The sequence below is a fragment of the Odocoileus virginianus genome, chromosome 28, assembly GCF_023699985.2.
Source record: "Odocoileus virginianus isolate 20LAN1187 ecotype Illinois chromosome 28, Ovbor_1.2, whole genome shotgun sequence".
Lineage (NCBI taxonomy): Eukaryota > Metazoa > Chordata > Mammalia > Artiodactyla > Cervidae > Odocoileus > Odocoileus virginianus.
In genome coordinates, this window is record NC_069701.1 from 5,172,602 (window position 1) to 5,199,341 (window position 26,740).

Here is a 26,740-nt window from a genome sequence, read left to right on the forward strand (position 1 = left end):
TATAAAACTGTTATTTTTCTACCTTCTAGATATCTGAACAGCATCACAGGTCTAGAAAAAAAATTCTCTCTGCAAAAATTCAAATGCTCCCTAATGCTCTAACAACCATAGTTTCAGCAGGCTCTCACTGCACCCTGACTAGACAGCTTCTAATGACCAGATAAAATGAACATAGCCTGGTCTTGCCACCCTTCAGCCTTGGGGAGCAAAGCACTAATCAAGAATTTAAAAGACAGATACATATACATACACACATATACATACATATGAATTATGTTTGATTTGTTTTTCTGTGAATGTAATACATAAGTATTAACTCTTTCCATGAGCAGCTTCTGCCCTAGAAATCTTAAAAACATGCTTGCATATCCACAAAACCTTCTCCATAATATAGCACTCCATATTATTTCAGGCTTTTTAAAAATGTAACATTATCTCCTAATAAAAGAATCCCAGTTCAAAGCAAACTCACTCAGACAATAATATCCAGGATACTTATTTAAATTTCTTACATATAATAGAAAGGATCCTATGTGCACTGAGAGTTTGAAGGAAAGAGAAAAAAGAATATTCTTCGAGTCAAAGTAGTTGAATCAGCTCATTCAACTAGAAGGAGACAGGATCTAAACTCATTGGAATAACTACTTCACTGAAGATGGTGCTTCAGCTTAATTTGTGAATATTAAATATTGCAATCGTGTTGCAAGGATTAAGTGATAGAGCATGTGGGAAAAGAGAAGTCTGGCACAAAGGGGATTTTATTATTATTAGGATCATTGCCTATTCAGAATATCAACAAGGTTGGCAAGGTGATAATTCTGGGGAGTTAAGTAATCCAGGCAAAGAAAGATTTTTCTGGTCTGCATGAACTCTTTCTCAGAAACTTCCACCTTATTCTAAGTCAGAGTACACCAATCTATACCAACCTACTTAGTTTTCTGATTTTCTCAGCACTGGTAAAGAAGATGGGTAAGGAAGAGCTTGAGCCTTCCCATCACTAGAATGTCTTATTGCACGTAAACAGTCTCCTTAGCATTCTGGTTTACACAGTAGTTCTCAGTTTAATTTATATTTTGAGGTTGTGTGACCATTTCTGGATATACTAAGAAAGTCCATTTCTCAGTCAGGGAGACTGGAAACTAGAACATCTTTTGAGACGTCATTGTGGCCTGTCACTGACCTTTCTCTTCTGGTGTGAACACTGTTACCTTAAGACTTTATTCAAAATTTAAAAATTCCCATTATCTTTCCTGAAAACCCAGAACTGACTTACCATTTCCTAGACTGGCTTCCCTGGTGGCTCAGTGGTAGAGAATCCACCTGTAATGCAGGAGGCCGCTTGCAACACAGGAGACTCAGGTTTGATCCCTGGCTCAAGAAGATCCTCTGGAGAAGGAAATGGCAACCCACTCTAGTATGCTTGCTTGGGAAATCCCATGGACAGAGGAGCCTGGTGAACTACAGTCCCTGGGGTCACAAGAGTTGGACATGACTGAGCAACTAAACTACCACCAGACTGCTCCTCAAAAAATTCTGGCAAATGAAAAGGTAAGATACTTTCCAGGGTGTCACAATAAAATAGAAAGAGTGGATAGACTGCATGAAGAAAAGATTCCAGAGAAGCATAATAGAAGGAATTTTTTTAGAAGAGCTGCTACATAAACTAGATGTTTTAGTGTTATACAGCTTAAGAGGACAAAACAAGGACCAATTATTAGAAGTCAATGGCTTTTAAGTTTCATTAGGTCCCATTTGTTTATTTTTGCTTTTGTTTCTAAAATTCTGGGATGTGGGTCATAGAGGATCCTGCTGTGATTTATGTCAGAGAGTGTTTTGCCTCTGTTCTCCTCTAGGAGTTTTATAGTTTCTGGTCTTACATTTAGATCTTTAATCCATTTTGAGTTTATTTTTGTGTATGGTGTTAGAAAGTGTTCTAGTTTCATTCTTTTACAGGTGGTTGACCAGTTTTCCCAGTACCACTTGTTAAAGAGGTTGTCTTTTTTCCATTGTATATCCTTGCCTCCTTTGTCGAAGATAAGGTGACCATAGGTTCGTGGATTTATCTCTGGGCTTTCTATTCTGTTCCATTGATCTATATTTCTGTCTTTGTGCCAGTACCATACTGTCTTGATGACTGTGGCTTTGTAGTATAACCTGAAGTCAGGCAGGTTGATTCCGCCAGTTCCATTCTTCTTTCTCAAGGTTACTTTGGCTATTCGAGGTTTTTTTGTATTTCCATACAAATTGTGAAATTATTTGTTCTAGTTCTGTGAAAAATACCATTGGTAGTTTGATAGGGATTGCATTGAATCTATAGATTGCTTTGGGTAGTATAGCCATTTTGACAATATTGATTCTTCCAATCCATGAACACGGTATATTTCTCCATCTGTTTGTGTCCTCTTTGATTTCTTTCATCAGTGTTTTATAGTTTTCTATATATAGGTCTTTTGTTTCATTAGGTAGATATACTCCTAAGTATAAGCAAGGTGAAAAGACAGCCCTCAGATTGGGAGAAAATAATAGCAAATGAAGCAACAGACAAAGGATTAATCTCAAAAATATACAAGCAACTCCTCCAGAAAAATAAATGACCCAATCAAAAAATGGGCCAAAGAACTAAACAGACATTTCTCCAAGGAAGACGTACGGATCGCTAACAAACACATGAAAAGATGCTCAACATCTCTCATTATCAGAGAAATGCAAATCAAAACCACAATGAGGTACCATTACACGCCAGTCAGGATGGCTGCTATCCAAAAGTCTACAAGCAATAAATGCTGGAAAGGGTGTGGAGAAAAGGGAACCCTCTTACACTGTTGGTGGGAATGCAAATTAGTACAGCCACTATGGAAAACAGTGTGGAGATTCCTTAAAAAGCTGGAAATAGATCTGCCATATGACCCAGCAATACTACTTCTAGGCATACACACTGAGGAAACCAGATCTGAAAGAGATACGTGCACCCCAATGTTCATCGCAACACTGTTTATAATAGCCAGGACATGGAAGCAACCTAGATGCCCATCAGCAGACGAATGGATGAGGAAGCTGTGGTACATATTCACCATGGAATATTACTCAGCCATTAAAAAGAATTCATTTGAATCAGTTCTAATGAGATGGATGAAACTGGAGCCCATTATACAGAGCAAAGTAAGCCAGAAAGATAAAGACCATTACAGTATACTAGCACATATATATGGAATTTAGAAAGATGGTAACGATAACCCTATATGCAAAAAAAGAAAAAGAGACTCAGATGTATAGAACAGACTTGTGGACTCTGTGGGAGAAGGAGAGGGTGGGATGTTTCAAGAGAACAGCATCGAACCATGTATATCTAGGGTGAAACAGATCACCAGCCCAGGTTGGATGCATGAGACAAGTGCTCGGGCCTGGTGCACTGGGAAGACCCAGAGGGATGGGGTGGAGTTGGAGGTGGGAGGGGGGACCGGGATGGGGAATACATGTAAATCCATGGCTAGTTCATTTCAATGTATGACAAAAACCACTGCAATGTTGTAAAGTAATTAGCCTCCAACTAATAAAAATAAATGGGGGAAAAAAAATAGAAGTCAATGGCAGAAGCTTCATAATTCTCAATCTGATGTTTACCTTTCTGCCTCCTAAATGGTCACCAATTGTTTATGATACTCTGTACTTAGAGTCTACAAGAGTTTCTATACTCCAACCAACTCATCTTCATCTCCTTCATCCTACCTTGGATAAAGTCCTCACCATTCATCATCCTCCCACAGCTTATTGATTAGTATATTCTACACCTTCTATTGTTGTTTTTGTTCAGTCGCTAAGTCGTGTCCAATGCTTTGCTACCCCATGGACTGCAGCACATCAGGCTTCTCTGTCCTTCACTATCTCCCTGAGTTTGCTCAAACTCATGTCCATTGAGTTAGTGATGCCATTCAAACATTCATCCTCTATCACCCCTTTCTCCTCTTGCCCTCAGTCTTTCCCAGCATTAGGGTCTTTTCAAATGAGTCAACTCTTCACATTAGGTGGCCAGAGTATTGGAGCTTCAACTTCAACATTAGTCCTTTCAATGAATATTCAAGGTTGATTTTCTTTAGGATTGACTGATCTGATCTCCTTGCTGTCCAAGGGACTCTCAAGAGTCTTCTCCAACACCACAGTTCGAAAGCATCAATTCTTCAGTGCTCAGCTTTCTTTATGGTCCAAATCTCACATCCATCCATGACTACTGGAAAAACCATAGCTTTGACTATATGGGCCTTTGCCAGCAAAGCGATATCTCTGCTTTTTAATACACTGTCGAGGTTTGTCATAGCTTTTCTTCAAAGGAGCAAGCATCTTTTAATTTCATGGCTGCAGTCACCATCTGCAGTGATTTTGGAGCCCAAGAAAATGAATCTGACACTGTTTCCATATTTTTCCTGTCAATTTGCCATGAAGTGATAGGACTGGATGCCATGATTCTTAGTTTTTTGAATGCTGAGTTTTAAGCCAGCTTTTTCACTCTCCTCTTTCACATTCATCTAGAGGCTCTTTAGTTCTCATCACTTTTTGCCAATAAAATGGTGTTATCTGCATATCTGAGGTTGATATTTCTTCCAGCAATCTTGATTCCAACTTGTGCTTCATTCAGCCTAGCATTTTGCATGATGTTCTCTGCATATAAGTTAAATAAGCAGGGTGACAATATATAGCCTTGATGTACTCCCTTCCTAATTTTGAACCAGTCCTGTATTCCATGTCCAGTTGTAACTGTTGCTTCTTGTCCTGCATACAGGTTTCTCAGGAGGCAGGTAATGTGGTCTGGTATTCTCATCTCATTAAGAATATTCCATAGTTTTTTTGTGATCCACACAGTCAAGGGCTTTAGCATAGTCAATGAAGCAGATTTTTTTGGAATTCCCTTGCTTTTTCTGTGATCCACCTTCTATACATCTTTGCTATTTCTCACTATAAACATGGGCTTCCATCATAGCTCAGTTGATAAAGAATCCATCCACAATGCAGGAGACTCCAGTTCGATTCCTGGTTTGGGAAGATCCACTGGAGAAGAGAAGATAAGATACCAGCTGCAGTATCCTTCGGCTTCCGTTATGGCTCATCTGGTAAAGAATTCACCTGCAATGTGGGATATCTGGGTTCAGTCTCTGGATTGGGAAGATCCCCTGGAGAAGGGAAAGGCTACCACACTCCAGTATTCTGGCCTGGAGAATTCCAGGGACTGTATAGTCCATGGTGTTGCAAAGAACTGGACACGACTGAGTGAATTTCACTTTCACTATAAACAATATTCTAGCCATATATATTTTCTCCTTTTGTTCTATCTACAGTTATGTTTTCATACTTCTATTCCAATGCATAAGTTGTTTCCTGTACTAGAAATGCTTTTCCTTCCCTTCTTTTCTTGGTGAGAAGTTACTGATATTTCAACTTTCAGTTCCAGTTTCACCAGCTTGGGCGATAGTTCTGGTTTAGCTCTGGGTTCCTATCTCATTTTATATTGACCATCATATTGTGTTTTCCTTGTGGATTTGTGTGATGTTTTCTCACTAGATGGTGAGCTTCTCAAGGTCACAAAGTGTGTAAGAGTCGTCTTTGTATGTCTTTGAACTTTCATAATTTCCCATAGTACTAGGATCATGCAATTTACATTTCATCCTAACCTAAAGAACTTCCTTTTTTTTCCTAATGAGATAGGTTGATCTGTATCCTTAAATGGCCTCATAGACATACCATTTTGCTGACATACCATGTCATGTCAGCAAAATGCGAGACGTTGAAATGAATACATTGGGAAGAGTCTTCCAACTATAAGTCCCATGGTTCTATGTTGCAATGTGCTTGAGGCTGAAACATACCATTCAGTTAAAGTTGTTCCTTGTTCCTGCACCTTCTACTGTTTTAGGTAATGGAAGCTGCTTTTGCTCTTTTCTCCTTGATTCTGGGAATTCACCCTGAAAAGCAATAGCTTTTATCTCCAGAAATGGTCCTTCCCTGAGTCTATCTCAAGAAATTTTTTTTCTATCTTTGCTCCTCCCTATGTTTTTCTCTATACCTAGCACATCATAATCTGTTTTCTCAGGACTCAGTCTATACTTTGCTTCTAAGCTAATTGTCAAAAAAATTAATGACTGATAACCAAGTTGTCAAAAACTAATTCCAGTTTAACATAATAATAGCTTCCATTTATTGAAGAAATCTTGTATGTTCCTTACATGTATTATATTGTTAAATCCTTACATGAACACTGTAAATTATTATCCTTATCTACATTTTCCAGATGATGACATTAAGGCCCTGAGAAGTTAAATAGCTTACTCAAGGTAACAGATGTAGGAAGTGGTAGAATTTAAATCAAATCCCAGTTACCTTGATTGCCTTTAACTACTTTGCTAAACTGCCAACCCATACCCATCTTCCAATATACACTCCAGTATGAATTTTGCATTAACATTATAAAGTGTGCAACGCAACACACCATGGGTATCACAGATTTGCACATGAGAAGATTCTTCTTTGAATCCATAGTCCATACTCCACAGGGACCACCTAATCAGAAGGCTACCTTTTATAATGCATGTTAATTTTTCTTTGCTTTCTGGGGATCTTTTATGCCATTCATAAATCGCACATCTTCAATCTCTACTTCAGCATTTAAATCTAAGAGGAAAGCTGCAGTTCCTCCATCCCAGGATTAACTGTGAGAATCTGTTTTATGGGGAGTATATTATATACCTCTAACAAGACCCAAAAGAAAAGAAAAAGGCAGCAATAACTGTGAGGCTCAATCAAAACCCACAGTTCAGCTCCACCTGCATTAACCGAGGGAGCACAGAGCAAGGTCTGGCTGTGCTCCCGCTTCTCCAGTCTTGTCCTCCCGGCAGCTGTACCCACTTGAGCACTCCCTGAAGCCCAAGACACCCTGCATCCTTAGCTCCTATCCTGGTTTTGAGATGAACTGTGTCTCTCCAGTGAGCAAACTATTCTCTCGATCTAGATCTTTGTCTTTGTCCTTCCCCACTGAAAGGAACCAATGTTTCTTGGAGATATGGCTGATTCCAGGCTTTGGGCAGTGTAGGCACAAGAAGAATCTAGACTACTTTTTTGCACCAGAAAAAAAAGAAAGAAATGCTAAAAATGACAGGGTCATGAAACAGAGACACAGAGTCACAAGAATCAGCTTAAAGGTGTGCTCAGTGTAACATCGCCAAAGTGAGACAGATGTTCACCATGTGCCTTCAGATGTTATACTCTCTTAGAAAGACACAAAACACTTCTATAAAATTCTGGCTAAGAATACACTATCTGGATTCATTCTATTAAAAATTCTATTTAAAATGTGTTGTGTGCATGCTCGGTCATGTCCAACTCTTTGCAACTTCATGGACTACAACCCACCAGGCTCCTCTGTCCATGGAGTTTTTCAGGCAAGAATACTGGAGTGGTTGCCACTTCCTACTCCAGGGGATCTTCCCAATCCAGGAACTGAACCCGCATCTCCAGGGTCTCCTGCATTGGCAGGTAGGCTTTTTACCACTGAGTCACCTGGGAGGCCCACCCACCAAAAGTAGGAACATTTTATTTAAAATTGGGAGACTATATTCTCTAAAAATTGTGAATGTCATTTAAGAATAGGTTGTGGAAATATTTCAGATTAAAAGAAGCTCAAAGAGACAGAACAACTAAATGCCACCTTACCCTAAACTAGACCCTGTTACAGAGAAGAAAAAATGATATAAAGGATTTTATTAGTGAATTAAAAATATTGCAATATAAACAGCAGATTAGATTAAAGCATTACACCTATATAGAATTTACTGAAGTTGTTAACTGTCTCTGTGTAAGATACACTGAAATATCCAAGGGTAAAGTATTCTTTACCCTGGCAATTTATCTATGCAATTTATTCTCAGATGGTTCAGAATAAGAGAGAAAGGAAGAAAAAATATATAGAATGTAAACAGTAAGCAAATCTGAGTAGAAAGTATATGTATGAATGAAAGAAAAAAATTTTAAATGTAAACAGTAAGTGAATCTGAATATAAAGCATATGTATGGCTTTTTATAGATTTTATTGTTGTAATTTTTCTGTAAGCTTAACATTATTTCTTAGTAAAAGTTTAAAGATAAGAATAAAGAAATGTGTCCCTTATAAGGAAAAGCTCTTGCTGGTGACTGAGATCAATGTTTTTTGACATCTTGCTACCAGCAAATAGGCTTCATACAATCGGTATAGATAAACTAAGTGTTGGGTTAGGTGCAATTGGAAGAGTTTTAGATAATATTTATGTTTTCATCATCAAACACACATTGAATACTATTAATATTATGTTCTATAATGTCTTTTCTCTCCTTCTCAAGAAAAAATACTAGATTGTGTGTACATAAGAGTGCTTTATATGAAAAAAAAATTATTTACAAACATAACTTATTAGTATTAACAAATTATTTACAATAAGCATGATATCCTCTACTAATTCTGTATATTAGAAACTTATTTGAAAGCCACTGGCTCTGTTGACATTACTCAAGCCAGTTTTCCTTTTTGACTTGAGAGCCGGAGAAATGAGGCTCCCTATGTTATTTTTAAGATCAGCCTAATTTCCCAGATAACAAAGTTCATGCTTTCTCACTGTTATAAAATATGTCTGAATAACCTGTAATGGTCTTTATCCCTGCCTCCTGTACAATGTCGCGGACCTCCATCCATAGTTCTTCAGGCACTCTGTCTAGCAGATCTAATCCCTTGAATCTATTTGTCACTTGCACTGTATAATTGTAAAGGATTTGATTTAGGTCATACCTGAATGGGCTAGTGGTTTTCCCGACTTTCTTCAATTTAAGTCTGAATTTGGCAATAAGGAGTTCATGGTCTGTGCCACAGTCAGCTCCCAGTCTTGTTCTTGCTGACTGTATAGAACTTCTCCATTTTTGGCTGCAAAGAATATAATCAATCTGATTTCAGTATTGACCATCTGGTGATGTCCATGTGTAGAGTCTTCTCTTGTGTTGTTGGAAGAGGGTGTTTGCTATGACCAGTGCGTTCTCTTGGCAAAACTCTGTTAGCCTTTGCCCTGCTTCATTCCATACTCCAAGGCCAAATTTGCCTGTTACTCTAGGTATTTCTTGACTTCCTACTTTTGCAGTCCACTCCCGTATAGTGAAAAGGACATCTTTTTGGGGTGTTAGTTCTAGAAGGTCTTGTAGGTCTTCATAGAACCATTCAAGTTCAGCTTCTTCAGCATTACTGGTTGGGGCATAGATTTCGATTACTGTGATGTTGAATGGTTTGCCTTGGAAATGAAGAGAGATCATTCTGTTGTTTTTGAGATTGCATCCAAGTACTGCATTTTAGACTGGACATGGAACAACAGACTGGTTCCAAATAGGCAAAGGAGTACATCAAGGCTGTATATTGTCACCCTGCTTATATAACTTATATGCAGAGTACATCATGAGAGACGCTGGGCTGGAGGAAGCACAAGCTGGAATCAAGATTGCTGGGAGAAATATCAATAACCTCAGATATGCAGATGACACCACCCGTATGGCAGAAAGCAAAGAAGAGCTAAAGAGCCTCTTGAAGAACATGAAAGAGGAGAGTGAAAAAGTTGGATTAAAACTCAACATTCAGAAAACTAAGATCATGGCATTTGGTCCCATCACTTCATGGCAAATAGATGGGGAAACAGTAACAGACTGTTTTTCTGGGCTCCAAAATCACTGCAGATGGTGAGTGCAGCCATGAAATTAAAAGACGCTTGCTCCTTGGAAGGGAGGTTATGACCAACCTAGACAGCATGTTAAAAAGCAGAGACATTACTTTGCCAACAAAAGTCCGTCTAGTCGAGGCTATGGTTTTCCTAGTAGTCATGTATGGACGTGAGAGTTGAACTATAAGAAAGCTGAGCACTGAAGAATTGATGCTTTGGAACTGTGGTGTTGGAGAAGACTCTTGAGAGTCCCTTGGACTACAAGGAGACCCAACCAGTCCATTGTAAAGGAAATCAGTCCTGAATATTCATTGGAAGGACTGATGCTGAAGCTGAAACTCCAATACTTCGGCCACCTGATGCAAAGAACTGACTCATTTGAAAAGACTCTTATGCTGGGAAAGATTGAAGGCAGGAGAAGGGGACGACAGGATGAGATAGCTGGACTCATCACCATCAACTGACTCAATGGACTCGAGTTTGGGTAAACTCTGGGTGTTGGCGATGGACAGGGAGGCCTAGCGTGCTGCAGTCCATGGGGTCGCAGAGAGTTGGACACAACTGAGCGACTGGACTGACTGAACCTGTAATGGATTATAATTACCTTAAGAATCGAGCCCTGCTTTATAATGTCTTTAATTCCACATCTGGAATCTAGCTATTAACCGCTGCAAAATCCAACAGTGTGCCCAGTCCTCCCATGCGGTGACCACCAACTTGTCTGTGTGCCTTTCTCTTAGCTTGTAGGTTCAGACTCTTGGACACCATTCATTCCCTTCTCATGTTATATTATTGTAGGACCAGCTTGATATTCAACCTTCAAAAAATGTTCAACTCATTCAGGGTCATCAGAATATAATAAAAAGGACTCTTGGATTTTGGCACTTGGCAAATCTAGGAACATATTTAGCTCTGCCACTTACCAAATGGATGGTAGCCAAATTACTTAATATCTCTGATCTTGTTTCCTCTCTTTAAATTGGAAATAACAATGCAACTTCCTCAGAGAATGGTTGTAAGAACCGAGACAGTGCTACACAGTATCTTTGGCATGGTGCCTTGCATATGCTGACTATTAGAAAACATTAATTACTAATACTATTTAAGGAAAATAAACAAAATTCTTATTTTAATAGCTGCACCATGTTTCCTCTTTAGGGTAATACTCTCCTTATTTAAATTTTTCTGGGAAAAAGCAAGGCTCTAAGGTGTTCGGGATTAGAAGAATACAGGAAAATGAAAGAGACAATGAAACTATTCTGCATACTCAGCAACGGAAGTTAGAGGACACAGCAGCAACCACTATAACGAGAATCAAGCAAAAAGTTAAGGAGGTTAGGGGAAGGAAATAGGAAAAGAGAAACTTTCATCCCCATGGTAAGATGCCAAAGAGATAAAATATCTAGTGGTAAATTTTAAGTATCTGCCTTACCACAAATTGGCAGCCTCTGTTTTCCTGGAACTCAAATTAACTTGTAACTTGAGTGAATGTTCCTGTTTTCTCTTTGTTTGTAGGTTTGTTTCCACAATGAAAATTGAGGTTGCGGAGTTGGGTTCTCATGATTGAGATGGTGTTGAGCAGAGAAGGATGAACAGGTACTTAAGGGAAGGTGCAAGCAAGGTTGAGAGCTTTGCAGGAGAAATAAGTAGGCCTTAGAAGAGGCTGTGAGAGGGAATCTCTGATAAAGCGCAGAAAACTTGAGGGATAACAGGATGGGACCTTAACCTGACCTGTGGATTTTATCCTTATTATGGTTAAGAACATGGACTTGTCTCAAAGAATCTTGTGTTCAGAATATTTTAAACTAGAGAAAAATACTAAAAGTTAGAAAAATATGATAGGTCCACAGTCCTATATCTATGATTCCAAAATACAAAAATTCTAAAAATGTGTTATTTTGTTTGGCACCCATATATTTTAGTGGCAAAACCAGACTTTATTCTCCATTAGGTCACCTATTATTTCTATTTATTGCCACAGTAGGTATAGTCATACATTTTCCTGAAGAGTTATTCATGTTTTGGAATATGTGTGCCACCCACATTCTGCTAGAGTGATTGGTTATATTTATATTATCATATTCACAAACACTTCTAGGCCCAGGGTTTGGATAAGAGTTTGTAAACATAAATTTAGAAAAAAAGGAAATTTAAATGAGTGAGGGGAAAAAGCATTTACCTTCCAGTGTATTTCTAAAGCTGAAGTTGGCAGCTTTATCCATGGAACCTGATTCATACTGGGTCAAACTCAAGCAAAACTCCACATCAGCCGAGGAGGGGAGCCTCGGGGTCCTGGCTTTGTCGTGGTTTCCAGGATTGCGCAGTAATGGTCCCTCAGACGTCCCGTTGCATAAAGCCTGGCGACTGTTGTACTCCTCCAGTCTGCTGCAGACGATCTGCACAGAACGCCTTTGTGTTAAATGAGTGTTGTAAAAGGGGGAAGGTAGAGAGGTTGGGATTCTTTATTTGGATTTTGGATATTTGGATGTCTAATCATGAGATTCATGTCTTAAATTGTTGAAGGAAGCAGCTTTCTGAGGGTTGTAGAGTAACTGTAACCCATGAAAGTTACAGTTCAGACCACAGTTCTAGTCTTGCATCTACCACTTAAGAAAATAAATTCCATAGGTCTCATCTAGCAAATGAGGATAATAATAATTACTTCATATAATTGTTGTCAAATATTTGTTAGGAAAATTAATTTGACAAACATTTGCTAAACATCCATTGTGTGACTTCATTGGGCATATGCTTGTGAAGCTAGCCATGGCCCAGAGTTTAGGTCTATACCCTTTTTTTAAATTCTTTCTCTATCTGCCTCCTTGGCTATAATAACCAGTTTCATGGCATACATGCCACTGCATGATAAGAACTTTCTAATTCCTATCTCAAGTTCAAAAGCTCTCCTCTGAGCTCTAACCCTGTATATCCATCTCTGACTTCATATTTCAGTGTTATCTCACAGGCATCTCAAATGTAGTATTTAAAAATAAAAAAAAATTGTTCCTTTGTAATAGCTAATAAGGGGAAAAATCTGAAAAAAGATATATATGCATGTATAACTGAATCACTTTGGGGTACACCTGAAACTAGCACAGCATTTAAATCAACTATGTTGTTATTATTGTTTAGTTACTAAGTTGTGTTTGAATCTTATGACCCCATGGACTTTAGCCCACCAGGCTCCTCTGTCCATGGGATTTCCCACCAAAGGATACTGGAGTGGGTTGTCATTTCCTTCTTTCAGGCGATCTTCCTGACCTAGGGATCAAACCTGTATCTCCTGCACTGGCAAGTGTGTTCTTTACCACCGAGCCACTTTACTATAAAAATTATTTAAAAAGAAGTTTAAAAATGGAAAAAACTTGAAATTAAAATAAGGTTAAAAAATTGTATTCCTCTCCCTATACGTCCAGTTAAATCAACTGTCCTGAAACTTAAACCATAAGTCCATAAATCTTCATTTTATAGCCAAAGACTGTTATCATTTGTATTTTGTTCCCCTTTACTTTTCACATTGAAATCATCAGCCAAACTTGTCAATTCTATCTCCAGAATACATCTTGAATCTCTGTTTACAAACTCTGTGATCCAGCTGCGGAAGTCGGACTGGCTACTCTTCTCTGTGCATCACCTGTGCAGCTACATCCCAGGCCTTTGTTTCTGCCTAAGCACATCCATTCCTTACCATTTATCTGATATTCTACTTAGTCTTCAAGGTTAAACCAGTATTTTGAAAAAAAAGTCAACTGTGACTTAAAAAGTAATTCAAAATTGTCCGACTCTAAAATCTGAAGAAGTTTGAGATCCTTCGCCAAATTATTTTGCTTACAATTTCGCTTACATGTGAAAGTCACTCAGTTGTCTCTGACTCTTTGTGACCCCATGGGCTGTAGCCTGCCAGGCTCCTCTGTCCATGGAATTCTCCAGGCCAGAGTACTGGAGTGGGTAGCTGTTCCTTTCTCCAGGGGATCTTCCCAACCCGGGGACTGAACCCAGGCTCCAACATTGCAGGAAGATTCTTTACTCTCTGAGCCACCAAGGAAGCCCCAAAATACTGGAGCGGGTAGCCTATCCCTTCTCCAGGGTATCTTCCTGACCCGGGAATTGAACTGAGGTCTTCTGCATTGCAGGTGGATTCTTTACCAGCTGAGCTACCAGGGAAGCCCTCACTTATATGCTGGCAGAAGAATAAACTATGATCAAAAAATTTGACAAGTCAAAAGGAGTTCTTTCAATAAATACAAAATAAAAATGCTAAGTGATTAAAAATATCACATTATAATGTAATTAGCATATATTTTTTTCTCAGTGGTATGTAAGTTAATTCCTCAACTTAAAATCATTGATGCCTTAAATTCCATGAGGGCAATTAAACAGGTAGCAAGATAAGAAGCTTAAACCGAAGCATAAAGTACAGGAGAGCTCACCTTGCGATTTGTGGCTATTCACAACGGCACTTAATCCATAAGAGGCCTGTGCCCACTGAGTAGATAATAGGGTTGTTTGTCAAACTCAGACTTGGCTCATTTTAATCTCCCTTGATAGTCAGTAGCACCTCCTTTTAAAAAAAACTAATATCTCCATGAAGATAACTTTCTTTTTTTTTTTTCATTTTTGTTCATCCCCAGAATTTCGAGTAGAGACTCTATAAATATTTGATGGAATAATAAAAAAAAATATCAATGGAAGAATCAGTGACTCTTCAACTACCAACATGTGTTGAACACCATTTTTTCCTAGTTCTGTTACTGGTAACAACATCGGCCCTAAAAGATATTTTCAAAATGTATCATTTGTATTAAACATATATTGAGTCCCCAATCTCAACAGGAAAGCCATCTCTGTGTACACTTTCTAAAATTCACAAATGACCTTGTAGGTTTATATCATTTTATTCCTATTTTAATGATAAGGAAACTGAGTGTGGAAGAGTATATAAAGCTGGTAGGATCTAAAGCCCTGTGTCATGATTAATAATTTTATGGGCAACAGGCAAGGTACATGGAACAATATTTTTAAAGTGAGTCTTCTTGCTTAACTGTTTATGTCACTGTTAAGAATAATCGAGGCAATCCTATCAGTGTCCGACTCCAGTGAGTTGGCAATCTATGAGAATGTAAAATCAAGTTATGGTGTTGTGCTCAGTCACTTCAGGCATGTCCAACTCTGCGATCTCATGGACTGCAGCTCCTCTGTCCATGGGATTCTCCAGGCAAGAATATAGGAGTGGGTTGCCATGCCCTCCTCCAGGGACTCTTCCTGACCTAGGGATCATACCTGCATCTTATGTCTCCTGCATTGGCAGGCAGGTTCTTCACCACAAATGCCACCAAGTTAAATCACTATCAAATAGAACTGAATGAGCCTTGTTCCCCGGGAATAGCTGCTACTGTGTTACACGACAGACACTTGGAGAAGCTTTTAATTTCCAGTCACAAAGATATCACTTATTAATTCAAGGGTTGTGTGTTAGAAAAAAATTAGGTTCCAGATTCACATTGGTGTGGGCTTCAATTCTGGTTCAGCTACTTACTAGCAATGTGTCAATGAATATATTATTTAGGCTTGCTGAATCTCAATTTCTTCAACTGTAATATGAAATAATATAATGTTAATATATATCATATTTACATGTGTTTATTTTTAAATTATGCTTAAACACATTATTTATATATAAATATACATTAAATATATATAACAGACTGGTTCAAAATTGGGAAAGGAGTGCATCAAGGCTATATATTGTCATCTTGCTTATTTAACTTATATCAGAGTACATCATGCGAAACATCAATAACCTCAGATATGCAAATGATACCACCATTATGGCAGAAAGTGAACTAAAGAGCTTCTTGATGAAGGTGAAAGAAGAGAGTGAAAAAGCTTACTTAAGAGTCAACATTCAGAAAACCAAGATCATGGCATCCAGTCCCATCACTTCATGGCAAAACAGTGGAAACAGTGACAGACTTTATTTTCTTGGGCTCTAAAATCATTGCAGACAGTGACTGCAGCCATGAAGTTAAAAGACACTTGCTCCTTGGAAGAAAAGCTATGACAAACCTAGACAGCATATTGAAAAGCAGAAACATTTCTTTGCTTTGGGGGATACTGAAGGACAGGGAAGCCTGGTGTATGCAGTCCATGGGGTAGCAAATAGTCAGACACAGCTTAAGGATGGAACAACAACAACAATTTTTACATTAAAGTAATATATTGGATCCCTTAATACTGTTAATTAACTACCCATCACAGCATGTATATAGATGGAAGCATTTTCATTCTTGTTTGAATAATAAATCATATCCAGATATTTTCAAAAGATCTAAAAATTCCTTCTGCTTAGAAGACTCCTGCAGTAGACTCAGTTAACTCAGAGCGGTCTGAATGAAACTATTTTGCTTAAGTTACAACTGCCAAGTGACTAAACGTTCAGATGGCTAAAGGTATTAGTAACAAGGAGGAAATCTGCCCCAGTTCCAGAAATAATTTGAAATAAATCTCAAATTATTGTTCTTATATCTGATACAGACAGGGAGGCAGGGTAGGAGAAAGTATTAGCACTAGCTATCATCATGGAGATTGCAATCAGACATGGTTTCCAAACTGAGCAAATTACATAATCTCTTAATATCAAGGTTTTTCACCTGTAAATGGGGACTATAACAACTTTTTATGAAGGATCAAATAATTTTACCTATGAAAAGCACTTAGTATATAATGCCAAGTAGAGAGTGTTTAATAATGACAGCTATTATATTATTACTGCATACAAGACTATTGGGCAGGCCACCAAATTGTTAACCCTGACTCTATTACACATGATGAATAATAATTATAATAGCTATCATCAATATATCATATGATGAGGATATATTGTGATAATCCCATACTTAAAATTCAAAAAATATGTCAGATACTAAACTAGTCATTTTACATTAACAGTTTTCATTGAATCCCTTCAGAATAATGCTTTAAAATATATTATTCTAATTTTTCAGGGGAAAAAGATCTCAGATAATTAAGTGACTTCTCCAGGATCTTGTAACTAAGTGAGTTACAAAAGTCATGTTTTTATGGCTCAAAAGACTATCCCCTTCCACTTCATTAATCTGCTTTCCATTCAGCTTAGTATTTTCATTAGCACAGAAAGCACACATATATCTTAATTGCACCCCATTTTTTCTGTTGAGAAAAGAAGCCAAAGGTCAAAGATTACAAATGACTTGTCCAGTATCATCTGTGACAGAGGTAGAATGTGGTAAGTGACAAAAGTCTTCTGATGAGGAATTTGTTCTTTTTCTGTTTCAGCAAAGGTGACTTATATAATGTGGGGAAAAATCAAGTGTCCCAAATCAAATGAAAAAGAGAAAGAAGAAACAGATGTATTAATGGAGAAGGTGAGCTTAGTATTCTCTTAAATATAAAGAAACAGCAAGAAAAAAAGCCCAGTTATTAAAAGCTTTAGGAGCAAAAATTTTATTATGGCATTAGAGGTTTGTCTAAAAGAATGTAAAACATATGACATTCCACAGAATCTTTTTCATAAAGAAAAAAAGAGAAGCTGTTATTTCACCGAGCTGTTGCCATGGTTACCTAAAACCCATGACTCTCTGCTGAAATGTAACTTTTTTTCTTCCTACTGTTTGCTTCCATGTGATGTGCTTTTCACCTGATGAGTGAATTCCCTGGCCATACTTCACTCATGTCCATCATCTTGGAAATGTTTTTTTTCTCTTTATTTTGATCCATCATAACAGCTATTCTTGAAATACCTTTTCTTCTTACAGCTAGCTCATCTGCTGCTTGCATAATATTGGATCTAACTGTGTTGAGCATAGTTCGCCACCCCCCACCTCCAAAATCAGTGAACTGCTTTAATTCAGGAGCACTTTAATGCTTCTAGTTTAAAAGCTCTTGGAATTAAACAAACCAAAAAAATAAATGAACAAATATACAAAAGAGATATGAATACTGAAAATACGCTTTCTATAAAAAGTAACATTTATTAATTAAGTAATGCTTTTTAACATATTACTTTATTTAGTAATAAACCTTGTCAGTAAATATTATTAGTCTCACTTAAAACTCAGATTGGGTTATAACATGCTTGATCTTCTCTATGTGTGCTTTCTTTTTTTGCACACACACACCTAGAGAAAGCTACCAAAAATGTTTTATTCCAGATTATAAATTGCTGCTTATTTTGGCATCATTGTTTTCTTGGCCTTGGTTATCCAGTGCTATAAAGTATGGTTTAAGGTTCTAGAAATCTAGCTATGTGTATACAGAGTTTAGTTTTTCATGTGTGTTAGCAATGGGGCTAATGTTTCTGTGATTTTCAATTTTGTTCAATATAGCATATACTGATAAAGCCCATTCTATGTGTATATTATGTTCCTGGGTTCTGTGGATATAAAGATAAATTAGAAATGGTTTCCACATTGGAACAGCTGGCAGTCTGTTAGATAAAGACAGGTCTGAAAACCTGAAGAATTATAGGTACCATGTTATAAAATCTGTACAAAGTGTAATGATAGTACACAAGGGTGAAGGTCAATTCTACCTGAATAAGGGTTGTGAATAAACACCTAATGGAATATTTTCACTATAATGTGAATGAAAAGGACTACTTCAGAATATCTGCCGCAGTTGTCTGTACAACTGAACTTTAAGGGAGTTAAAGTGACTACAAGACAGAATTTACAGAATTAGTGGCTTGTTTGATGCTTTCTCAGCCTAAATGGCCCTTTATAAATAGGAAACTGCATGGTTGACTTGAAATAGCACTGGAGTCAGAGGCACTGGGTTTTTTTGTCCTCAGCTGTGTTACCTTAGACAAATTATTGTACCTTTGGGGCCCTCACTATCTTTTACAAAATGTAGGTACAACACTACACACCAATGGTGGTCTCTTAGCTAAGAGTTAATAAATTCTATGAATTTCTGAAAACTCCATTTTTGTGTGTGTGAAATAAGAGATGTCTGAAAATAAGAAAAAGCAGGAGGCTTTTTTTTTTTTTTAACCAAAGGGGCTGAGTATAGCTACTTAGGAAGATATTAATGAACTCACCAAGTGTGGAAGCTATTTAGTCTCACCATCTCACACAGTCTAGTTTTTTATTTGAGTGTTTGATTCAGGCAAAAGCATTGAAATTAGTGATATGTTTATTATAGAACCTAAGTTTGTAAAGTGAAAGAGATACCAAAACAATTTCCATATTAATTAAATCAGTCATTCTTAGGGGCTGGCTCTGCATTAGAATTACAGTAGAAGATTTTATAAATATAGATGCTTGAACTTCACAGTGGACCTCCTGAGCATTTTTTCTGGCAGAAGGTAGATGGTGCAGCACATGCAAATCTTTAAGTTCTTAGTTGGGTGATTTAGAAGATACCGAGAACCGCTGCATTGCTCTTGTTCAGTTGCAGAGTCATGCCCCACTCTTTGCGACCCCGTGGGCTGTAGCATGCCAGGCTTCCCTATCTCTCGGAGTTAGGTCAGTTGCATTGATTTAATTGCATTAAATCAATATAAATAACTGACCTTCATTTTTAAAGGACTTTAACCAGAAATGTGGAAGGAATGGAAATAGCCAGCTAGAACTGAGTTTGACTGTAAGCACACACAGCGACACTGCTCACAACAGGTGGACATAAATGTTCACTCATTTCACCTTCCTTACTTAAATTATTGTTTGCTCACTTTTCTTCAGTGGTCTTTGTCCCCTGTATTTCCTATTATTTTTAACACCAGTTATTACACAGTGGTTTAATCATAGAATGATATTAAATCTACTGCTGCAACTATTTTAACCTAGTGTTTACATACTAGACACAAAAAAACTATTTAGAAGTAAAATTGGATACAATCATAAAGAAAAAAGAGAAACATTCCACTCAATAATCAATAAATGAATAGAAAAAGTTAACATAATTTGGTACTTCTCATGTAATTAAGTGGCTTCCCAGGTGGCTCAGTGGTAAAGAATCTGCCAGCCAACACAGGAGATGCAGGAGACATGGGTTCAATCCCTGGGTCAGGAAGATCTCCTGAAGGAGGCAATGACAACCCACTCCAGTATTTTTGCCTCAAAAATTCCATGGACAGAGGATACTGGCAAGCTACAGTCCGTGGAGTCACAAAGAGGTGTACACAACTGAGCGCGCGCACGCGCATTCACGCGCGCGCGCACACACACACACACACACACACACACACACACACGTAATTAAATATCAATTAGTATTTGCCTATGAAGCTTCAGTGGATGTTTTAACTTTGGTAATTTAGATAATCCACTGGTTTTTCTAGGTCAAGAAAACCTATACAGTTAAGGAAAGCATTATAGCTAACTGAAAAATCCCATGTTAAAGCTTAACAGTATTTTAAGCAGTAACAGAGGATGTGAGAGTTAGATGAGTTTTGCACTATATAGATTAAGGTAGGAGGTCTGAAGGCTTATTGAAATAGATTTTTTTGAAGCACATTTTCCGAGCCTTTCCTGCACAAATACACTCCTTACTCTTGGTAAATAGCTGACATTAGTGACACCAGATATTACAGTGACCATTTTCAATGAGTTTCAATAGGTCCATTTGGAAGTCCTAGGAACTTAGTGTGGGGGAGGGGGAGTATTTGGGAAGCAGTTCACATTTCAAAATTGCAGAGTTCCAGGAGAGAAAGCAAGATTCTTCCCATCTTATTTAAATATTGAGCTTATTTCCATAAAGCACAGCTAGTCAAAACTGCTGTGTTAGAAATGGTTGAAACACAGGCAGACAAGCATTCCTTCTACCTTATAGTTTTAAAATAATGAATAATTAAAAGCATATTTCTTTGGCTACCTTTTGCCCCAATCCAAAGTGAAAAAATAGGAAAAATAGATATTAAATTTCAAAATAGCGATCTCTTATCCTATACCTCAAAAGTTTACACATGTTTAGGAAAAGTGCTCATTTCTTCTGCATCCTATTGAAAAAAGTAAGTCAGGATGGGCCAGATCCTTTGGCTAAAGACATCATCCCAGATATGTCCTTGGAAATATTATAGGGTGGTCATGCAACCAGGCTACCTGGGAACAAATTTGGTCTCTGCTGCTTACTAGCTTTGATATCCTGTACAAGTTACATAATATCTCTATGCCTCAGGTTTTCTAAAAAAGAAATCTTTAACATGGGGAAGGTTAGTAAGATTATTAAATGAATTAATGCACAAAACCACTCAGAACAGGGCCTCACACTTGCTGATCGATCAGTGAATATTAGCTATTTTCATTATTTATCTGTTAAGCCTGAGTGTTCATATTTTTTTAAAGAAGATTTAATCTAAGTAATATTCCCCTAAACTCCTAATGGTAATAATCACTATAGACATTTAATAAATGGTATCTTCCCAGGACCCTCCTTTGAATATTCTCATCAATGGGATTCCTGGGATATGGCCAGAGATTTGTATTTTCAATTTATGCACTGAATTTTATTGGGAATAAAATTTCAGAAATATTGACCTAAATCATTTTTTTTTACTTAATCATCTAAATACTCATTCATCCACTGGTTCAACAAATACTTCATGAGCTCTTACGATTTGCCTGGCATCTTATTATGTGCTAGGAGATAGAGTGATGAACCAAGTACTTTTTATTCATTAGATTTTAGGACCTAAGTACAGGATATTGGACACAGAACCACACAAATCTCTACGGAACTGCAATTGTGAAGTGTGCTATAAAGGAAAATTATGAAGTATGCTGAGAGCTCTTGACAGAGGACATTTTCTAGGCTTGGCAGGAGAAGAACAGATGGGAAAGGAGGTTTATGAAGACCTGCCAGAAGTGATGGCTAAGGTTCTTTTAAGCGTTGATATGGTATGTCCTGCACACCTTACCTGCCAAGAGGAGAAGAAGGATGCTGGGCTGAGTAGATTAGGGTTTGCAGGGTTGCGCCCTCCCATGTACTCATCTGTGCAAACGTCACAGTTTTCTGCATCTCTCCAGTCCCAGTATGGAATGGTGAAGTTCTCATCTCCGGTCAGCTTCTGGATTTCCTGTTCCCACAGCAGCAGAAAGAGTCTATGCCAAGGCAGAAAACCCGGGGCTTCATGAGCAAAGTCAATGTCTCTCCAGACTTCAGAGTCCCCAAGCAGTGTGTCCCTTGACACATAATAATGCATCCAGACAAAGAGGTCATAAACACTGACGTCATTAAACAGGGGTGTTGCTCCATGATTCATTTGGGCAGAGGTGCCCGTGGGGATGACGTAGTCTGGGCTGGTGGTATGTTTTGCCAAAGTGAGATAGGCAAGAAATTTGTTCTTCTCCGGTACACTCAAATCAAAGATGTTTCTTCTCACCAAAAGTCGCCGTTCTGTGCAGTCGGGTCCCCGAAATCCAAACTTACAACTTCCACAATTGAATCCCATGAAGTTGCCAAAGCACTGGCAGGTTCTGTTATAAAAGATGGAAGGCCAAGACTCGCGGTCGTCCACCCCCGTGAAGGGAAACTGAGGTCCGAGTGGCGCCGTGGACAGAACGACGTCCTGGCAGGAGCCCCTGCCCGAGAGCCGGCCGCAGGGGCTCCCGTCGCCCGCCCAGGGCGGGCAGCACTCCTTCTCCATCAGGCTCTTGGAGGAGGCACAGGCTCGAGGGAAGTGGCCGGCGGAGCTCCGGAAACTCCACAGCAGGCAGGACAGGGCAGCCAGGAGCATTCTTCCTCCGGTCCTCACACGGTCTGCCTGAGCTGGCTAATGGAGCCACACTCCCCTTTCCAGCTACCGAGTCAGTGACTATCACATGTTTTGGCTAAGATCTATATAATACCACTCCCACCTCCAGCATTAAACCCTCTCAGCCTTTATCTAAGCTTTCATCTTCTGAAAACCACATGACTAACTTTTCTCTGGAGTTGGCATTTATCCCATCAGTGGGATAAGCCTATGTTAAAGTGAGAAACACTATTCACCATTAATAGTTTAAATCTTATGGTTAGAATAATACTAATAAGACCATCTGAAGTACGTAAACCCAGTTAACTGACTATATAATCAGTGAAGTCATGTCAGGAATAGAGCTTCTTTATTAAGACAAGTCAGGATTTTGGACATAAGATGGTTTGTTTCTCAAAAACCATAAATAATAAATAAGCCAAGGCATTGGTAGGATTTGGCTTTGCAGGAAGAGACATTTTTCAGAGCCTGGAGATTGTTTCTTATATCTGAAGCTTATTTATTTTATACAAAGTATCAGAAGATTAAAACTTTTTTCTTCCTGATTATCTTGATGCCAGCTGCTGCCTGCTGTCTAATTGCTCATTTTCTGAATATTGCTAAGGATAGGTCACTTTGATAGCTGGGTCGTCAGCTTTACTTTGGAAATGTTTTCTGATGAATATTTGAAAGAAATCTTCCCAGGTGGCTCAGTGGTAAAGAATCTATCTGCCAATGCAGGAGAATCAAGAGACACAGGTTCAATCCTTGGGTTGGGAAGATCCTCTGGAGGAGGAAATGGCAACCCATTCCATTATTCTTGCCTGGAAAATCCTATGGGCAGAGGAGCTGGTGGGCTATAGTCCACGGGGTCACAAAGAGTCAGACATGACTGAGCAATTGAGAACCCAGCACACATTCAAAAGGAAACTTTTTTATTGAAGTGTAGGTGGTTGTCAATATTTTATTAGTTTCAGGTATACAACGTAGTGATTCAATATTTTAGTGTTATACTAGAGTTATTATAAAATATTGGCTATATTACCTGTGCTGCACAATGTGTATTTCTGCTTATTTATATATAGTATTATATACATAATAGCTTGTACTTTTCTTATTTTAATGCTTTCACCACCTAGTTTCACCCAGAAGTTCTAGAAATCAGTAATTCATCTGAAGTTTTGTTTGCAATTTGGTCTTACAAAGGAGTTCTCATTGTACTGAGTGAGTAAATAAGGTCTGATACATTTATTCAACAAATTTTTATTGATCATGCAAATTCTTTCAAGATTTTTTTTTTTTGGTCTCTGTGTGTATAGTGAGCTAGATAAACTGAAATGCATGGATAGAAATATCATTTTACCACTACACTAGTTTTTAAATGAGTAGTATAGAAAATAAGAGCATCAGACTTTTAATGGAGAGACATCTCTGAGAACTGAGGATATAGAAAAGATTAAATCATTTGAAATAATAATGCATGAGTTTTTAATAGGAGTATCCTCTGAGTCAAGTTTTGAAGGATGGGCATAAGTTGGAAAGACAAATGAGAACGGACACAATACTTCAGGCAGGGGAAACTGTAGAGAGATGAGAGCTGTGTTTTTCATCTCTGAGCTGCAGCATGATCTTCACACGTGGACCCAGGCCATAAGGAATTAAACCTGGGCCCCGTCCATGTGCTGTGCTATGATTAGTCGCTTGGTCCTGTCCGAGACTCTTTGTGACCCCAGGCTCCTCTGTCCATGGGGAGTCTCCAAGCAAGAATACTGGAGTGGGTTGCCATGCCCTCCTCCAGGGGATCTTCCCAACCCAGGAATCAAACCCAGGTCTCCTGCATTGCAGGTGGATTCTTTACCATCTGAGGCACCAGGGACCTAATCCATGGAGGGGCTTAAAAACTAAGTGGTTTGAACTAAAGTGAGTAGAAGAGCTAGAAGATAAGAGCAGTCAAGTCAAAGTTGTCCCTGTGAGGGCTTTTTTCCTTATCCTGTTCCATACTTAAAGCTAGTAGCCACTTGAACTTGCAGAATAAGGCAAGAAGGTGAAAACTGGAAAAGCAGCAGGAATGCAATCACTACATGTGATGCCAGAATGTCAGCCTTTCTGTTCTCTTCCCATTCTACTTGAGTTTGTTTTGCTATTTAGAAAAACTATTGAGGCCGCCCTACAGCTCTCTTGAGACGCTAGCGGTTCTAGGTGGAAGGAAGCAGTGTGTGCATAAGAGGAAGATAAGAGAAGTTTCCATGGAAATGCTGCCTCTGGCTGGATCAGGAAGTCATCACATGATCTCCACAAGGAGGCTTAATCTTTTTTCTTCTTGCTTTCCAAGCCACAGAGACTAACACAAGGCTTCTTGTCCCTGGAAGTCTTGGTTCTATGTTACTATAAGCATATGTGACCTTTTGTAATTCTGTTGAATCTACTTACAGACAGAGCTTAGCTTCTCATGTTCAATTTAATTAGAAATTTTGCTTTATATCCCCTACCCCTCACCGCCCCTGCATCAGGCTTCCCAGTGAGTAACTGAGAATGCCTCCATCACACCACTGGGCATCTGTGTCTATTCTCCCGAGTCTCTTTTTCAGAGCATGCTCAGAGGAACTCCTGATGTACTCAGTCCTCTTTATTTCATTTGCAAAACTGATAACCTTAAATCAGTAGACTTCTTTATTAGTTTCAAATATAGGACATTATCTCCTCTGGCCTATCTGTAAAACAGTCTTATTGCTATTACAAAATTCTTTAGAGAAATGTCTATTGGTACAGCCACTATGGAGAACAGCATGTAGGTTGCTTAAAAAACTGAAAATAGATCTACCATATGACTTAGCAAGTCCACTCCTGGGCATATATTAACAGAAAATCATAATTCGAAAAGATGCATGCATCCCCATGTTCACTGCAGCACAATTCACTATAGCCAAGACATGGGAGCAATATAAAAATCTGTCATAAATGGATAAGGAAGAAGTGCTTCATACGTACAATGGACTAGTATTCAGTCATAAAAGAGAATGAAATAATGCCTTTTGCAGCAACGTGGATGGACCTAGAGACTGTCATACTAAGACAGAGAAAGACAAATACTTGATATCATTTGTATGTAGAATCTAAAATTTAAAAAATGATACAAATGAACTTACATTTAAAAAAAAGAAATAAACTCACAGACATAGAAAACAAAGAGGTGATTACCAAAGGGGAAAAGAGGTGGAGGGATAAATTAGGAGCTCAGGATTAACATATACACATTACTATACATGAAATAGACAACAAAGGATCTGCTGTATAGTACAGAGAAAATAATATTTTGTTATAACTTATAAGGGAAAAGAATCTGAAGATTATACATATATGTATATATACATATCTGAATCACTTTGCTATGTGCCTGAAACTAACACAACGTCACTAATCAACTATATTTCAATTTTTAAAAAGTACGAACTTTTTGTCAAACCCCTTCTAGATTGGTTCCTCCTTGAACTCTAGATATACATTTACTAACTGTCTCCAGTTTACAGAATTTGAAAGTGTTCTGTCCTATCCTGGGAGATTATTGTATGAGTTAACACCTTAGCTAATGTGAGACTGTATTAGTCAGAATTAGGGCCTCTAAATATTCTGTAATTACTTATGAAGCATCAATTACCAAGCATACTATGAGAGGAAGGGATACTATGGGAAGCACAGTGAAAGGTTTGGTTTCTCATATGAGAGGTTTATACCCTCATGTAACATATACCCTATTAAAATAATGTCTTAATTTTAGCAAATTTAATAATATTTATTGGAGAAGGGAATGGCAACCCACTCCAACATTCTTGCCTGGAGAATCCCAAGGATGGAGGAGCCTGGAGGGCTGCAGTCCATAGGGTTGCAAAGAGTCAGACTCTTTGCATGACTGAGAGACCAAGAACAGCACAGCACAGCATATTTCAAGAGACATCAAAAGATTAGTAGAAGTCTGTTTGGTGAAGAGAATAATAGGAGTGTAAGCTTTCTAGACCAAGGAAACACAATATGCGGAAGTTCCAACTTGGAAACGGCATGACATGTTCAAGGATCCTAAGCAGTTAAAGTGGCTATAACCCCCAAATAGATGGGATATATGTATAGAAGGTATGTGTGGCTGGGGTCATAGTACTTGAAGGATTTGAAACAGAGGTTTGATGTAATCATGTGCACGTTTAAAACATTTCACTCAAACTGTTGACATGACAACAGATGTAGGGTGGAAGCAAGAGTAAATGTAGAAATGATTCTTAGGAGATTATTGGAGTAACCCAGACAATAGATTTTGTGGCTTGGACCGGAG

The 26,740-nt window shown here is 38.2% G+C and overlaps 1 protein-coding gene and 1 long non-coding RNA gene across 5 annotated transcripts in view; one reads left to right on the forward strand and one right to left on the reverse strand.

Moving 5' to 3' along the window:
- The window catches only part of TYR (tyrosinase), a 163,154-nt gene extending 140,666 nt beyond the window's left edge, over positions 1-22,488 (reverse strand). Inside the window, exons 1-2 of one of the 2 annotated variants that reach the window (XM_070457145.1) lie at positions 21,604-22,488; positions 11,890-12,106 (exon numbers count right to left, since the gene is read on the reverse strand). In XM_070457145.1, coding sequence (XP_070313246.1) covers positions 11,890-12,106; positions 21,604-22,422 — 1,036 coding nt within the window. In that variant the 5' untranslated portion in view covers positions 22,423-22,488. The remainder of the gene's footprint in view (positions 1-11,889; positions 12,107-21,603) is intronic. The other variant, XM_020883023.2, reaches the window with a different exon arrangement.
- The window catches only part of LOC110130802 (uncharacterized), a 55,123-nt gene that overhangs the window by 6,557 nt on the left and 21,826 nt on the right, over positions 1-26,740 (forward strand). For all 3 annotated transcript variants that reach the window (XR_002311973.2, XR_002311975.2, XR_011484270.1), the window contains exons 2-3: positions 11,226-11,306; positions 17,025-17,113. This is a non-coding gene — a long non-coding RNA (uncharacterized lncRNA). The remainder of the gene's footprint in view (positions 1-11,225; positions 11,307-17,024; positions 17,114-26,740) is intronic.